Below are 18,232 nucleotides of genomic sequence, written 5' to 3'. Positions count from 1 at the left end.
CTGTCTGAGCCAATGGCTCACGACTACGTTAAAACATCATTTCCCATGAGGCCTCGCGTGGATTTAAACCCGGAAGTGTGTGAGATTAGCGCCTGGGATAAATTGTCATGGTTGTTTTCATGCCAGTGTCGGAGGGAGAAAAAAGTTACGTTGTTGCGAGCTCCAATCTAACGAGTTCGTCTTGAAGCCTTTTGAAGACTTTGAAGAACTTTTACACAACATTTCCCATCGGGGGAAACAAAATTATAGTCGAGGTAAAGTTTCCCGTTAAACTTTAATCGCTATGACGCTGGGAGTTGTGCAAAATTCGTGTCGAGAATAACTGCTATAAACGGCTAATAAATGTTAGCCTTACTTTTTCCTGCCCTGCTTGTATTATTATCAAAAGTGCTAAATAAGTAAAATTTTGATAAAACCTGTCGATCCACATCAATGTTTACGTAAGACCTCAGCTGTGCAATTATGTCTGCTGTCTTGAAATGGAGCAAAACGCGTTATGTGTGCTTTTTATTGTGGGTGAAAAAGCACAGGAAAAAAAACGTTTAACTCTAACCCTAAACCCTACGTTTGACTGCGAATGATTTTCGCACTGGACGTCATCATGAACAACAACAAAAAAGAAAACCCTCAATGTATATTGTATGATTTGTGACTGCACAGAAATGCCTGGCATGTTACCTCAGAACCACACCCTTTTGGTGTGTTCACTTGTTTTTTTTTGGGGGGTGAAAATATGGAAAGCCATTTGAGCATTTTTTCCATATACTTGATATCTATCTTTAAGTCCATGTACTATTACGCTCTTTCTTTTTAGTGCCACTTTTGGCCCACTAGTATGGATATAAAGGAATATATGCTATGATCCAATCCTCATTAATAAGGCTATTCAGCGCACTAGTACAATGACTTGTCATAATGTCTTACTAGTCCTTTTTCTTCCACCTAGTGCACTCTTGGGCTTACTAGTATGCAATTCAACCATAAACTATCTTGCTGCGCTGGTGGTAACTTCAAGGACTAGTGGTTATAATATAGTAATCATTAAAAAAAAAAAAGATTATAAAAAAAAAAGTAACACACCATCATTATACTGGTGGACTTCGTCCTCCTATTAGTGTACTTTATTGTCTTACTAGTGAGGACAAAGAGCGTACTAGTACTATTAGTACTAGAAATGCTTACTATAAAACCATTCAAGCATTTATCCAATATACTTGAGATTCAGTTTTAGGTCCATGTACTAGTGTGCTCTTTCTCCTCACTAGTATGACAACTTTGGCATGCTAGAACAACTATGTGACTGTTAGTTAACATTTAGCTCTTTGCTAGTAGTACTAGTAACATGCAGATTTGAACAAGTCCATAGTTTTGCCTTGGGCTGGGAAAATAAATCTGTTGACTTAAAAAATAGGTCGACACAAAATTTTTGCCTCGAAGCTCCGCCGGGACACAAAAAAATTGTTCCACCCGGAACAGTGTTTGCGCTGCCTTAACCTGTGTTTCACACGGACATTTATTGCAGACGGACCCAGTGTTGTCCCAATGATAAACTTTGTCAAAACCGACAGTGTGAGTAAGTGATTTTTAAGACACTGTTAGATGTGTAATGTACATATAACATGATAAGTATGAGTACGATGACTAGTAGTTAGCGTTTTTTGACCTTAAATGGTAATCGCTAGCGCAATAATGGTAATCACAATTGCTAACCGTTTAGAAATTTGCTGTCTCAAATTATGTACACCAAATTTATACCATACTCACTACCAACATATACAGTTTAAGGATTGAAGTCCATTACTCATAAATGAGAATAAAATGCATGTTACTCGTAAAAAAAGAAAAGAAAAAATTACATATATATATGTGTGTGTGTGTGCGCGCGCGCATCTATCTATCTATCTATCTATGTATCTATATTTGTTTTTGTTAATTAGTAATAGTGGGGGGGTGATTATTATTCGATTATTTGATCAATAATCAATAGGAGATTCCTCACTGCATCTAGTTGCGCTACTAATATGCCAAAGTTGTCTTACGAGTGTGCAGAAATGTCATGCAGTGATTAAAAAAAAGGTAGGAGGACACAGTTGTCCTACCACTGCGCTGAATTGTCTTACTACTGTCACTGTACTACTAGCACATGAACCTAGTGCTGGATATCAAGAATATGGAATAAATGCTCAAACGGCATTCCATATGAAAAGAAAGTTGCGAGAAAGAAAGCGCTCGTTGTATTACTCATCATCGTGGGAGCTGACGTGGTCCTCCACAGAGGCGGCAACAACAAAGGAGCCTCTTGAAGGACAACCAGTCTGCAGCGTGCTTTTTAGCCGGAAGCCAAACAGTGTGACACCCATCGCAGCGTGCACATTTACTAATTAATACAGAGCTCCGCATTGTGACCATCTGGTGGTTGGGGCGTCACCGGAGTGAGTGTAAATTGCGTAGCTAATTATATAGGCTTCCTAATGTCCTCCTTTTTATGGAGTCATCGACTGGCGCTCTTCGGTTTTGAGGGTACAAATGGCAAGCAAGGAACTAGTTTTCTGAGCGGCGGACGAATATGTGGTTTGTTGTTGACATCCCTCAAACTTTGCCATCGTAGCAACATAAAGAAAGATTATTTTCAGACATGAAACACATACAATATTGCCAACCATAATGAACCTATGGTCATTCTTAACAATTTGTTACATGAAACTCATAAGCCATACATTGAGAGCAAATGAGGGATGAAACAATTAATTGAATAATTCACTTACAAAAAAAAAATCCCAGCAAAATCTCTTTGCAATAATTAAGGCTCCCACATCACTCACCAGGCCAGGCCCCGCCTTTTAAAGCCACACACACTTAGAATAAATGATTCTTAAAATGTTCAATTAGAGGTTCAACAATTAACTCATCAAAAACCACTGCATTATCAAATTAATTAACTTTTAATAATTTTTAATAAATAAACTTAAAATTGTCCAAAACTCTCAAGAGTAAATATTATCAGATTTCTCAGAAGTAATTTGCAAACATCGACTTTTACTTTGGAAAACAATGATCAACATTTTTGCCCTTTTTTCTGATGGAAACCAAAACCATGATTTAGTTACCAAACTGGTAACTAAATCATAATAAATTTATTTTTAGCGAATTTTCTGCACTGTCAATTTGAAATATCCTGTTTTTGAATAAAGGGATGGAAATTTCAAAAAATGTTTTATCACATTCACAAGTTAATTGAAAGAAATTTGACAGATTAATTGATAAAATAATTATTTGTTCCAGCCTTATATTCAATAGAAGCCACCCTACATCAAATTGTTCCTTTACCATATCAAATTGTAACCTAAGTTTTGAATTAACTGTTGTGTATTTAAGTTCATTCTGAATTATTATTTTCAGACAAAAGCCCAATATGCGTAACTTTTTGTGAGTGGGGTTTGTACCCTGTGATTGGCTCCAGCTCATCCACGACCCTAATGAGCTCAAGCCCTATAAAAAAATGGAGGGATTGAATGATTTACAATTACGTTGCTAACTTGCTACTAATTCAGTCCGCTTGTGCGTTTTCCACGTTGTACCCACAGGGAGCAACAATGGGGAGCGAACCAGGCCCAGTTCAGATTGTGACAGTGTGCAAGGAGGATCACTCCTTCACGCTGGACGAGGAAGCGCTCGCACGTGTCCTCTTGGCCTCTGGCGTCCGAGACAAGCACGTGGTGGTGCTGTCGGTGGCTGGCGCCTTCAGGAAAGGCAAGAGCTTCCTGCTTGACTTCATGCTGCGCTACATGTACAGGAAGGTGAGTGACAGCATAACACACGGGGTCCGAACTTTTTCCAGCTAGGGGAAAACTGAAAGTGGAGGGATATTCGTCACTTTTTGTGTATTAAATACGCAAAAACCAATCTAGTGTAGGTCAAGATATGCAAAATAGTCAAAATGTCTTGTAAATTTGACACGCCACAGAGAAGAGTGTTTTTAACAAATTTGCCAAAGTTGAATAATCGCTCACCCCTAACTTGCAATATATAACCAGCCTAAGGGAGAAAGTACTGGTTATTCCTCAACCTCATTGTATACTTAGGATAACAATCAGCAAAAGGCAAGGTTTAACACAAAAACTACAGAAGCAATCAAGTCACACACACACACAGATTTGCCCCTCCCTGCTGTAACATGTGAACTGACAAGTTTGCTGACAAGAAATTACTAAGGATGACAGGGTGGAGCACACCAATAATTTGATTTGTATTGTTTTAATGACGCTACTGGCTTTACTGTTACTCTCATCCCCTTTGTATGTCTACCTTCACTGTAAAAACAGAACCATTGACAGGATGACAATTTTCCCACGATAGCTTCCACCTCGCTTTTTTTTTTTACTGACACTCAGACACGCTGTCGTGTTACCGCAGGGCGACGAAAACTGGCTGGGTCACGACGATGAGCCACTCACGGGCTTCTCTTGGCGAGGAGGCTCGGAACCAGAGACGACCGGCATCCAGATCTGGAGCGAGGTCTTCCCCATCCAGAAGAGTGACGGAACAGAGGTGTTCACCGTGTGCCGTACTCATTAAGCTTAACAGGACCTGTGCCATAATATGAAGTACACCTGCGTAACACAATGAGGTCCAATACAGGGCAATTTAATTCTGCCTCACTTTTGTTACCTTTTTTGCTACGCGAAAGGGACCAAATGTTAGAAACAGCTCCCAGTTTCTGTTACTAGTGAGGCAAAACTGTGCACTAGTTGACAACTGCATGGTACTATTACTACTAGTGACATTATAAAATTCTGTTAGTTAACATCTAGCACTTCACAAGTAGTATTAGGTTTTATTAAGTATAAGTTGGGGCGCACGAGTGGAACAATTACGTCAGTAACTTACCTGACTATTCATCGCCAACTAATATAGATTTCCCGACTGATGTATCTGCCACAAGCTCTTTTTTTTCCTCAAGGCATGCGACACATTTTGATATCCTTATTAAAGATATTAGATAAATACTGAAACGGCTTTCCATTAATCTCTCATTGTCCTCACTAGTAGGACAACTTTGGCATGCTAATAGGACAACTACACTAGTAGTGAGCCAAAACTACTAATGGGCATTTTGGTGCTACTCGTAGGGTCCAGAGGCTACTGTGCAGCAGAGTCCGTAGTTTATTGGTAAGATTTAAGTGGGGACGACTGGGCCAAAAGTGCCACTACAAGTGAGGAAAAAACATTACTAGTAAGTAGGGCTGTCACTATCAAATCTTTTTAGAATTGATTCCTCTATTGATTATTTATCGAATAATCATCGACCTCAGCTGGATGTCCATTTGTCCCTGTAACTGTTCAGGGAATGCATTTCCCAAAAACTTACTTTTGGGGCATGATGTATTAGTGTTTCCCAACCCTCATTGAGACAGGGCACATATTTTACATCAGAAAAACAAGGGGTAAAACGTATATAGGTATGTACTGGAATAATGATAATGTCATTTCAATTTACTCACAAATTGACTGTCAGTGTGAAATGTAAGTCTGTTTAGTTGAACACAAAGCTGTTATTGTTTTGTGTAAATGGCAGCAGGTGGATACACAGCCTAGTTTTACCTTCTGTCATCTATTGGAAGACCGTTTAGTTGTTTTACTTGTCATTGGTATAAATAGATCAACACAGATCAATTATTTGTCGTAAAGAAATTATTTTCAGACCAATTAAGTAAAAGTCTTGTGTTTTGTGTATGTGCTCCTCCAGGTGGCAGTGATGCTGATGGACACTCAGGGAGCATTTGATAACCAGTCTACAGTGAAAGACTGTGCCACCATCTTTGCCCTCAGCACTATGACCAGCTCCATTCAGGTGACTACATAGCATAGACCAGTGGTTCCCAACCTTATCAAGCCAAGGCAATTACATTACCCACAAAAAGTTGGGCATATTGGGATTTCTGGTGAAATTTCAGGATGAACTTAAGATGCACTATACCTTAACAGGTCAACTTAATTTTACCTTCTCTAAACTTTTGCATGCGTACTGTTTAGTGTTTCAGTACTTTTACAAATTGCTGTTCTCTATCAGTGAGTGGAACGGCGAAATTCAGAAAAATCTCTCAGCACACCTCCAAACAAAAAGTGGATACACAGCTTAATTATGTACCGCCTGCCATCTAGTGGAAAAGCATTCAATTGCTTGTCACTATATGTTGCTAGTGGCATAGTTAGATAAACAAATATACATTATATGTAGTGAATAAATAATAATTTTCAGACCTATTAAGTGAAATTGGCTAATTTCCCGCGAATCACCTGATGATTTCTTAGGCCACATTGGTTGGGAATCACTGGCATATATCACGTATGTCCTAAAAATTGGACGTTTGAGTAACATTACTGTTATTCCTTGTTTTTAGATCTACAATCTGTCTCAAAACATCCAGGAAGATGACCTGCAGCAGCTGCAGGTTTGTTTACAAATTGGTGAAGTCACAGACATTTCGCTGATTTGAAAAGATCCACATTTTTTTTCTAGCCTAAAGACATCAAAGCATGTATTTAGGCATTAAGCAAATATGTACTCAAATTAAGACTGTTAGCAAAGGTGAATGATCGATGTGTTCCTCCGACGTATGGACAAATTCGTATTGTCATGAACCTTTATTCCAAGATTCAATGTGCAGTCGAACTATTTTGCATGCATATCAAGGGCAGTGTGGAAATGCACACTTGCAGTAACAAAGAAAGTAGAAGTCACGAACGAATATTGTTATTATAACTGGTTTGTCACAGAGTTTGAAGAATGTATGCCAGAGAGTGTTGTTATATTAGCTGTTTGTATGTGTTTATGCAGCTTTTGTGTACCAATATAAATTATTTTGAGAGATATGAGTGCCGCGAGTTCAATGCTAATATTCGTTAGCTCGTCAATTATGTTTTTCATTCATTGTGTGTTAGTGTTGAGCTAGCCATTTTTGTGAACAAAACCGAGGAAAGAAACTAAGTATGTGATGTATTAGACATTGTGTTATGTGTGTTTAGTTTTACAGTGAACTTCAATTGGAGTATCAATAAACGATTTTAAGCAAGCAACATTCCCTCTTACTACTTGCTACTATGCTAGTACCTGAGCAACCTGTCGTCGTGATCTTGTAGGCTCTGCATGGCGTCCAGGCGTTAGTGGATAGAAGTGCTGGAACGGCGTATGGAATGGATTGCTTGTATAGGAGTGGTCAAATCTGAGATTTTAGATGCGATCCGATCCTTTTTTTTTTTTTGCTGACATCGGTCCAATTTCCGATCTCAAATATCAGATTGGGACACCCCTAGTAATGTCTAAAAGATTCCTGTTAGCAGCTGTAGCATCATTTGGATTTGAGATAAGCACAGCTTTTAGCCCTTAAAGCAAACATTAGCGTCTGTTTGACATTTTTCTTTTCGTTTTGACCATTTTTGATCGCTCTGAGACGACTAGCAATGTGTAGAACTGTGCTTTGAAAACAGCTCCCAGTCAATTGTTGATATCGAGTGTTAATATGTGAATTTTGCTCATGTTACAATTTCTATCCACAATCTATCCACAGCTTTTCACAGAATATGGCCGTTTGGCCTTGGATGAAATCTTCCTAAAGCCCTTCCAGGTTTGACAGCTGGCACATTTGACTGTGTCTTTGTTCTTATGTATATAATTTAATATTCATTTTCTCTATACAGTCTTTGATGTTCCTCATCCGCGACTGGAGTTTTCCATACGAATACACATACGGCTTTAAAGGAGGCAATGAATTCCTGGATAAACGGTTACAGGTAACACAATGCAGAACAAAATGCGAAATAGCTTACGTTCCGGTGGGAGATGAACTTCCCTTCTTTGTTTGTGAAGGTCAAGGAGGCCCAGCACGAGGAGCTGCAAACGGTGAGGGAGCACATCCACTCCTGCTTCACCAACATTTCCTGCTTCTTGCTCCCCCACCCTGGCTTGAAGGTTGCCACCAGCCCGTCTTTTGAAGGACAGCTTAATGGTGATAACTCCTTTCTTTCAAAAATATTTTCCACTGGACTGGACAGTGAACCCCTATATATCGAAGGACATACATTTTACACCCATTTTTAATAGTTTACCCTCCCAGACACTTTAAACACATTTAAACATACAAAAACTCACTGTTTAATGTATTCTCTTGTGCCTCTTGCTGCCAAGAAATGGAAGACTGTTGTATAACATCACTTTGAGGAAATGAAAAAAAGACTTTCTTACACAGTTCTTCAAATAAGAGTCAAAACATGCTTGCTTCAAGCTGTTTCACTCCCAGTTGAAGTTGACTGTAAAACTGACACAGGAAACAAGAGAATTAAGCATTGTATATTTATGCACCAAAATGTTCAACTAAACCATAAAATTCTGTCTAAGGAAAGTCTGCTAGCTTAATGCTAACATAATGCGAAATCCAATACACGGGCTAAGGGAAATTAGCATCAATGTTACAGTAATCATTAACTTTCAAACAGAAAGTGCAGCAGTAACACATTGAAACAGAGCATGCAACAAAGGAGATTTAAACATTGTATCTTTAAACACCAAAATGGTCACCCAAACCATATGATTTTGTCTTAATAACATTCCACTAACCAAATGCTAACATATAATGTATGGGAAATGCCATAGACAGGCTAATGGAATTTAGCATAAAGGGTTCGGTAATTATAAGTCTTTAAACAACCGCTACTTTTACTTTTCACACGGAGCAGCAATACATTCAAACGAGGGATACATCAATAATCACAGCTGTATATTGCCATGCGAAAGAACCGCGATATAGCAGGGGGTTCACTGCATACAGTCCTTTATTGTGGGATTCCAAGTCCTTCTGTTCGTTCAGCGGTGGCACCAGAGTTCAAAGATCAGCTGCGGATTTTGATCCCCGATCTGCTGCATCCTGACAACTTGGCCGAGAAGGAGATCAATGGAAATAAAGTCACTTGTAGAGGCCTACTCGAGTACTTCAAGGTAATGTCTTCTCAATTCTGTGTGTGTTCCTGTGGTTCACCACTAAACTTTAAAAGCATCTTGTCCTGTGGGGAAACTGTGATATTTCTTTCATCAGGCTTACATCAAGATTTACCAGGGAGAAGACTTGCCCCAGCCAAAGAGTATGCTTATGGTAATTGCAGACTGATCATGAAAAGTTGTCACGTTTTACCTGTTCTCAGACGTCCGCTTGTCTCGTCAGGCAACAGCGGAGGCCAACAACCTGGCAGCCGTGGCGGCAAGCAAAGATCAGTATTACAGGAACATGGAGAAGGTTGGTTCATTGCCCTAAGGGGGGCCTACGCAATTGGCCTGCAACGCTATTAAAAAAAAAAAAAAAAAAAAAAAAAAAAGGCGTGGTGGTGGGCAGACTGAAAAGTGTGTGTGTCGAAAATGTGTGGGGTGCACCGACAACCGCATCCCCCATGGGTGCGACGACCCAGACAACTACTATGACTACAGTGAACCCCTTGTGGATACGTTCTGCTATATAGAGAGACCATATAAGATTGTATTTATTTATTCATTTTACTTTTTTTTTTTTTTTTTAAGTTTTACCCCTCCCATATGTTTTACGCACATCTAAACTTAATAAAACACATACTGGCATTCATGGGCGGGGTTGAGGCTAGCTATGTTCACTTATTTTAAGCGATCTTGTCAAGTCAAATTTCCTGTTCTGCTGTCAGATAATTTTGCTTAGATGAAGTAATATACTCCTTATTTCATTCCTTTATTTCCTTTGTACTTATTTCATTCCTTTATTTCCTTTGTGTTTTTTTAAGCCCAGTTTTGTCAGTGTAGGCTGCAGCTCCCTGTGGCCGTGAACAGGACAGGTGGTATAGAAAATGGAAGGATGGCTATAATGTTATTTAAAAAAATATGCATTCAGCTAAATATAATAAATTGTACTTTCTGGAACGTACAGTGTGGGGCATATTAGGTAATATTTGATGAAATACACTTATTTCACCATGATCCAGTGGACATTTAAAATCCTTTGGTCTCTTAGATGTGTGGGGGAGACCTGCCCTACGTGTCTCCTGAGTCCCTGGATGAGAAGCACCAGTTTTACTTTAAGGAGGCTCTCTACGCCTTCTCCTCCACCAAGAAGATGGGTGGTCAGGAGTTTTGCGACCGCTACCAAGCGCAACTGGAGAAGGAGCTGGAGGAGATGTGGGAGTCGTTCAGCAAGCACAACGAGGTCAGCGACGTCATTTGCAGCCTTTAGCCCACCAGAGGCAATCAATCCAAACCTCTTGTGGTGTCCCAGTGTACAGTGGTGGAATGAATGGCAAAAGGTGCATACACAGGTTCATTGGACCATCTACCATCAAGTGGAAGAGCATTTAAAGACCCTTTAAAGTGAATTCAGAGATTTCTTTTTTCTAAATACATTTGAAGATAATTGCTGAAACGGGCAAAGACTGAGAACTATGTAGTACTGAATTGTGGCGATGTAGCGTTAAACTGTTATTCACCATTTAAATCAAAATTTTCCAGATTTTTTTTTGTTTAGTGGCTAAAACAGGGACCAATGACACACTTGCGTCCAGTGTGAGTCGCCCCCTTTCTCACGTTTTGAGAATTTTAGCGCCTTCATTCACATCACAAGTTGTCCGGGGCAATTGCAATGCGCAATTAGCGACCTAGCTATGCTTACATCCCGACCTTCTGATAGTCTGCTGCCATAAGAGCGCCTCGTTGTCCGCCGTGAGTGCGCGCAGATCACAGAGAGAAAGACAAGACCGAGAAGAGTAGACTTTTTTTTTTCTCAAAAAAGTCCAATGTGGCAGCCAGTGTTTGGACAAGGGCTTCGCATTGGTGTGGCCGCTTTAGAGTGCCTCGTTGTCGGCTGTGCACATCACAGAGAGAAAGGCGGGAAGAGTGAGTTTCATTTATTTATTAATTTGTTTGTTTGTTTATTTATTTATTTTATCATTCAAATTTGGCATGGTTCTTTACAATGCTCTTCTCGCTAAGAAATTAAAATTTAAAAGACATTAATTTTCACTTTATGGGGACTTGTTCTGCTTGTCACTATACGTCACTGGCAGACATAGATGAACAAATATGCATTATTTGCAGTAAATAAAACTTTTTTGCACCAATTAAGTGAAATTGGATCAATTCCCACAGCGCACCTGATTATCGCTCTCACATTAGTTGGCAATCACTGTGTTACAATAATCAAAAAACAACCATAATTCTAACCATAAATTCAGCAGGGGATCAAATAATGATTTGTGTTGCTGTTATAGACAATTCTTTAAAATATGTCAAAATCGGAAATGTTTTTGTCTGTTTTTTTTCTCATTTTAAAGTCAAAGAATCTGTTCAGCGCCTTCCGAACCCCGGCCGTGCTGTTTGTGCTGGTGTGCCTCCTCTACGTGCTGTCAGGCGTGCTGCTCTTCGTGGGCCTGGCCACCTTGGCCCTGGTGTGCGACTGCGCCTTGGGCGTGGTCATGATGTCCATGCTGACGTGGACCTTCATTCGCTACTCCGGCCGTTACCGCGACGTAGGCGGAGCCATCGACCAGGCGGCGGGCACGGTGCTGGAGCAGGTCAGATGACTTTTGTTTGTCTCATGTACTGATAACTGCGGTTGAGATTGAAGTCAATTTTCATGTGATCGCTTGGTAACTAGGGTTTTGAAATTCCATGAATTTTCAAAATTGGAAACTTTCCATGGGAGTCAACAGGGCTTTATGAGAGTAAACTGGAATAAACCTCAAATTTAGTAAATTTGAAGTTTATTCCATCTCTAATAAGGGAATTGAAATACTTTAATGCAAGGGTATGGAGAGCTGTCTATTTTGAATAGGTGTCTGCTGATTACAAAACAAAATGGTTATATTTATGCTTGAATATGATACATTTTCATGAAATTACACTCACTTCCCAGTTAATCCCTTAAATTCAGATGGAAAGTTTTCAATTTGGAATGTTTCCAAAATTCACCATCTTAAATTCCTATGAAAAATTACTGGAAATTTACTGGTAATTTTCCACCCCTTTGAATCCCTATTGTAACATTAGCTTATTTATGGCTACTATGATCCCCGTTGATCACGGAAGTTCCAGACCCACACATGGTAGGTGAAAATACGTGATATAGAGAGACCATTTACATTTTTAATACTTTTAAGTAGTTGTTCAATAATTGAACCCTTAAAATACCCCTTCATCACGCTTTAAGCACATAATAAAACACAAGCATAAAATATCTGGAAAATATGTAATAATAACGAAACAAAAAAAGCGTCTTTTAAGAAACTTTTTAAAACACGTACACTTATTTTAATAATGCATAGAATGTATAGACAATTTATGATAATAATGGAAAACAAACATTTTTATATAGTCGAAACCTTGAAATATCCCTCCCAAATGCTTTAAACACATATAAACATTGTACATGTATTTGAATAATGGATAAAATACATACAAATACATAATGATCCATCTATCCATCCATCCATCCATCCATTTTCCTCCGCTTATCCGAGGTCGGGAAACCAAACATAGCAGCAAAGGCTTTGATGCTCTTTATCGTAATCCACTGTGTTTGTGCAGCCTATATTAGGTCGTTTCAGGCCTTCTGACACTTGTACAATCTAATGCGATGCTATCAGAAATAAACAGTGCTCTCGCAGGCAGCTTATTTAAATCACACATTTACCAGCCAATGTCTTCGCTCATATTCTGAGTATTAGGCTCTTGGTCATTTGTGTAAAGCAGTGTTTCCTAACCTTTATTGTATGAACGGACCAATATATTGCCAAGGATCTCCATTTCTATACCATTGTGTGACTCTTCCAGGTTCTCTGTTGCACTATAATCTTAGCAGGGTACAGAATTTAATTAGACAATATTAAATTCACTGCCAGCCCTCCCAGTTAACGTGCATATTTGACTTCAAAAGCCATCAATGGGAGTGAATGAGTTAACTGAGCCAGAAAGCAGCCTTCCCCTCAGCCGACTGTAGGGTTTAATCCGAGTTCAGCTCTGCGACTGACTTGATTTGCTCGCAGCTAAGTTCAGCTCACTCTTTTGGATCTCCATCACAGAGCCACATTCAAACTTTGAATAACCACAGGTCACGCAAAGCGGCATCAAAGCACAAGGACATCATCAAAAAAAGTTTCAGACATGCAAAGTTGTGAGAAAGTGCAAAGCCAAGCCACATACAGTGTTGCCTTGACTCGGGACTTTAATTAATTCCATGACGCAATTATTTTCATCCATCCATCCATTTTCTGAGCCGCTTCTCCTCACTAGGGTCGCGGGCGTGCTGGAGCCTATCCCAGCTGTCATCGGGCAGGAGGCGGGGTACACCCTGAACTGGTTGCCAGCCAATCGCAGGGCACAGATAACAAACAACCATTCGCACTCACAATCATGCCTACGGGCAATTTAGAGTCTCCAATTAATGCATGTTTTTGGGATGTGGGAGGAAACCGGAGTGCCCGGAGAAAACCAACGCAGGCACGGGGAGAACATCCAAACTCCACACAGGCGGGGCCGGGGATTGAACCCGGGTCCTCAGAACTGTGAGGCTGACGCTCTAACCAGTCGTCCACCGTGCCGCCAATTATTTTCATTATTATTATTATTTTCATTTTATATCATTTGTATTTTTCCCATAATACACTTAAGATCTGAACCCATTAAACATAGCACCTCAAATACTAAATAACCAGGTCCCAAATTAAATATCTTGACACAATATTTGTATTTAGATAACCAACAGACCCCTGCATATAGACAATTACAATATAATTTCTCAATTTTCCTCACCATAATGATTATTCCAGTGCCTCACAATTACCAATAAAGTCGGTATTCCGTTTTAAACTCAGTTAAGGCACCACATACGCTTCCTTTCCTGCCTCGTATTCTCACTAATTTATATCACAAAATCAACTAAATCCATCCCAAATTGAAAAACTCCGAAAACTTAAACTTATACCGTATTTTCACGACCATAAGGCGCACCGTATTAAAAGGCGCAGTCTCAGTTACGGGGTCTATTTCTGTATTTAACACATACATAAGGCGCACCATAGTATTGGGCGCAGGCATGGTAAAACATACGCTAGCTTAAATCATACGGTAGAAGGCATGCGCGCTAAAACAATGTTTTTAAAATGGCAGCGAGAGCAAAACTGAGTTCGGTTGTACTTTATTGAAGTATTTAACAATGTACTCACATTATTTTTTGATCAATCCTCATCCACAAACAATTCCCATGTTCCTCCGTGTAACTGATAGCTTGCAGTTTAAACTGTGCTTCGTAAGCGTGTCTCTTCGTAGGTGCCATTTTCGGGGGTCCTTAGCGAAACCGATGTTGTTTTGCACAATGCACATACCGGCGCTATATACCTACTGGGGGCGTGCCTTTAGCGACCTCCTTCACACGCACACTTCCCCCTTTAACATCCGCACGCTGTCCTCAATCACGTCCGCCTTTCCTCTATATAAGCAGCCTGTCGGCAGGAAATGCTCCCAGTCAGTCAAGCGGAGCGCTCATCAAAGTCACACAACATTTACAGATTTTGGAACTCGGTGCACACATAAGGCGCGCCGCATTTTAGGCGCCCCGTCCATTTTGGAGAAAATGTAAGACTTTTAAGTGCGCTTTATGGTTGTGAAAATACGGTAAGTTGGCGCACTTGGAAGTCAAGGTAGCACTGTATTCAAATCAACATTCCTCTTTTCTCTCTGCAGGCCACGGTGGTGCTGAACAAGTCGAGAGGGCAGAGCCTCCCTAACGTGAAGAAAACCAGTTAGAGGACCTCAGGCTTTTGATCATCTCGAAACGACGCAAAGCCGCACGCAGCACAGACCCACATTCAGCACAAAAGCCTTTTCATATCACCGCCCTAACTCTAACTTCCTCCACCCCCCTCTCTGGGAGAAACACGCACCTCAACCACACACACAGGGCACAGAGAAAATGCACAAGTGAAAGAAATGTTCCCAAAACACAGCATCTGGAGTACCTGCATTGGGACTCCTCGTGTTCAAGTTCATTATTGAAAAAGCTCACTGGTTTGAATGCATCCTACATTCTTTTAATACTGCCATGTTTACAAAACGTTTATTAGGAGAAATACTTTCAGACGGTTATGGGATACTTTTTGCAAACCATTGTTGAATATTTTTCTAAAAAGGCGGGATTTTGGAGCTATTATATACACATTTTAGCGGCTCCATTTTTTTCTTTTACATTTTGCCTTAAGAGCATTCCAATCACTATCAAAATGTAACATTCCTGTTCATGTACAGTAGTAGACTTTCATTGAAGTAGCAAGGAGGACGAGATTATGCACTTTGTGTCATGGTAAACAGCACCAAATGAGAGTGGCTAGCTACAGTGAACCCCACGCTATTCGCCAAAACCTGACAGTCATTGACGCTCCCCTAAAAAGGCGGCAAAGGCACCAAAATGCCACCAGATGACAGCAAAATTTCTATTTTTGTCTAAATGACGTTCATCAACTCACTTCAACATTAGTTCCGTGACACCAAGATGCCGCGAGATGGCAGCAAAGCACTATTTTCATCTAAATGAAACTCCTCAACTCACTTCAACATAGTTCCATGGCACTAAGATGGCACCAAAGGACTATTTTTATGTAAATGGAACTCCTTGACTCACTTCAACAAAATTCCATGGCACCAAAATACCACAAGATAGTGGCAAAGCACTACTTTTTCTAACCTCAACTCCCCTTTAACATATTTCCTGGACACCAAGATGGTGGTAAGTTAATACTAACAATACTTATGAAAAAAATGTGCAAATAGGTTTATTTGTGAATGCCAAACCGCGAATAAGTGCAGGTTCACTGTAGTTTAATCAACAAAATCATGCATTCCAAATTCTCTGCTGACCATTCCCTTCATGTTACACGAAATAGATTTTGATACAGAAAACTATAATATTTTTACATTATTTGTAGGAACTGGTTTCTGTGACGTTTACTACTCCAAAGGTTATATTGATTGATGATCACCTAACTTAATGATATAGTAACCAGATAGCCAAAGATTTAGCTTTGCTTTTGCAGCCTCTTTGAATTATCCACTCTGTATGTTATATGATGACTATACAAACTATATACTGTTGTGTCAACGAGATCATTTTTATGCAACATACTCAAAATAGCAGTAAAATGCTACACAATGTCATGCAAGTGAAAAAGGATGATAGAAGAATGTGTGAATGTACTGCAGAGATGGATGTAGTAGTGTAGATTTGCACTTGGGCAATGAAGCAAATAAACAATTGGATCATTCACCTATTCAACTGTCGCTTCACTTTAACGGGTTCGGAGCAAGGACTGAATGCTGAAGAAAATATTTAATTTCGCTTAAATAATAAAGAAAAGAAAATGTATCCATCCATTAGTCCATCCGTGAGTGGAGAGATAACTGGAAAAAATAATTGCTTAAGTTTATGGTGGGCCAAGCATGGCTTTGCAGGAAATTCATTTTGGGGCCAAATAATTGTAATTATGTTCCACATCTCAGGATATGATGGAATTTAGTGGTGATGTGCAAATGTTCACTATTTAAAACAGTTCCCAGATCTCTTAATATTCTTCTGTCAAGACACACAAATGATAAGGAGTTACATGCCAGCTTTTTCTTTTAGATTTTGTCATGAAGAACTTTTCCAACCTTCTCGTGACTCTTTTTAAAATAAATGACAAGCAACAAATGTAGCAATTTATTTTATTTGGGGGTGGGGGGGGCAACTTCTTGAGACTCTTGAGACTGCCTCCTGAGAAGGGGATGTTCATCCCTTTGCGTCCAGACTGCATATGAATGGCGCTTTCTCAAAGCCACTGTTGGCTTATTTAACCAGTGATGACACTATTTGGCAAAATTCCGAAGAGCTCACTCACAAACACATCGTCAGAAGTAGGCAGATAACAAAAGATGTACTTGGTTGTTTAATTTCACGCTCTATTTGGTAGGCAGACACTCCAGACGGGAGGGTTGTTTATTTGATGCACATTCACAAATAAATATATTTCTGTCATAAGAATTGGACATATTTTTAATTTATTATATTCATAATCCTTCAAGGGGAAATTCAGTTTATGCAGACTGCTGTATATTGGTGCTGCACACCAAATTACACATGACTGATGGTGTCTTTAATCTTGGTGGGTCATCGAATTGCTCCACAGCAGCAGATGGTAATAAAATTTTAAATATGGCTTTGTTTTTATGCATCCTTTTGTCAAGAGGAAGAAATGATGGTCAAGAAGCTCCATTGCATTTACTACTACTACAATTTCATGGGGTGAGTATTTTGAAATGCCCCAAGTATTGTAAAATTTGTGATGCCTTTTCTTAGGACACCAAGGTTTACTTTAAGAGGAATGTCCATCCATCCTTATCCGCATTATGGGTCTGTAATCTTGGACCGATCCCACTTTGAGCGAACGGCAGTGTGCACCCTGAACTGGTCGCTGGCCAATCACAGGACACATGTAGACAAACTCCCAATTCACATTCACACCTATGACCTATGGACAATTTTAGTCTCTAATGGAGCTAACGTGCACATTTTTTGGAAACTGACAGGAAGCTGGAGTACCTGGAGAAAAGCCGCACAACCACAGGGGAGAACATGCAAAGACAGTACAGTATTTTAATGAAAACGCATATATGTGTTGATTTCCACTTTTTACAATCAACATTTTGTCATTTGCTCCATTGGAGTGCAGTAGGCCATTAAGCACCCCTTTCAGAAAGAATATTACATGAAATTCCTCCCTGATTAAAGGATGTATGTCATCTAGTAGAAATCAAACCCAATTTCAAATGTTGTACTACATATATTTGATATCATTGTATATGTTGTATTGTTAAATCATTTTTTTTAAATCAAAAGGTGAGTCCAGGAGAGGTGAGTTTTCATTAAATTTGCATTAACACAGCTAAAATGGTTGAAATAAATGGACACAAATGGTCAAAGGGGCCTACACAAGACGCAAATATAGTGACGTGTCTGAAGGCATTATGCATGCACAGTATATCAAATATGCCTGGTATGATGAAGGCGTGGTTTTCACACAATTATTAATGACACACAAAGAGAACAAAAAGCCAGTGCGTGTTGTCTTGCTACTGTTACACAACAAAATGACAATAATACAATTCTTGGTGAGTGCTGTCTTGATAGGCTTTAATGTGATC

General features: G+C 39.6%; 1 protein-coding gene across 1 annotated transcript; it reads left to right on the top strand.

The window, feature by feature from the left end:
• The first annotated feature begins 74 nt into the window (after positions 1-74).
• atl3 (atlastin 3) lies at positions 75-16,319 on the top strand. Its single transcript, XM_061786823.1, has 14 exons — positions 75-254; positions 3,585-3,797; positions 4,414-4,548; positions 5,747-5,851; positions 6,402-6,452; positions 7,569-7,625; positions 7,699-7,791; positions 7,868-8,006; positions 8,865-8,992; positions 9,090-9,146; positions 9,216-9,287; positions 10,026-10,217; positions 11,338-11,577; positions 14,744-16,319. The coding sequence occupies exons 2-14, from the start codon at positions 3,594-3,596 to the stop codon at positions 14,804-14,806; spliced, it is 1,536 nt and encodes a 511-aa protein (XP_061642807.1). The 5' UTR covers positions 75-254; positions 3,585-3,593; the 3' UTR covers positions 14,807-16,319.
• Positions 16,320-18,232: the final 1,913 nt, after the last annotated feature.

The sequence above is a fragment of the Phyllopteryx taeniolatus genome, chromosome 10, assembly GCF_024500385.1.
Source record: "Phyllopteryx taeniolatus isolate TA_2022b chromosome 10, UOR_Ptae_1.2, whole genome shotgun sequence".
Lineage (NCBI taxonomy): Eukaryota > Metazoa > Chordata > Actinopteri > Syngnathiformes > Syngnathidae > Phyllopteryx > Phyllopteryx taeniolatus.
The sequence above is the reverse complement of the archived record's forward strand: the minus strand, read 5'-3'. Positions and strand labels throughout refer to the sequence as shown.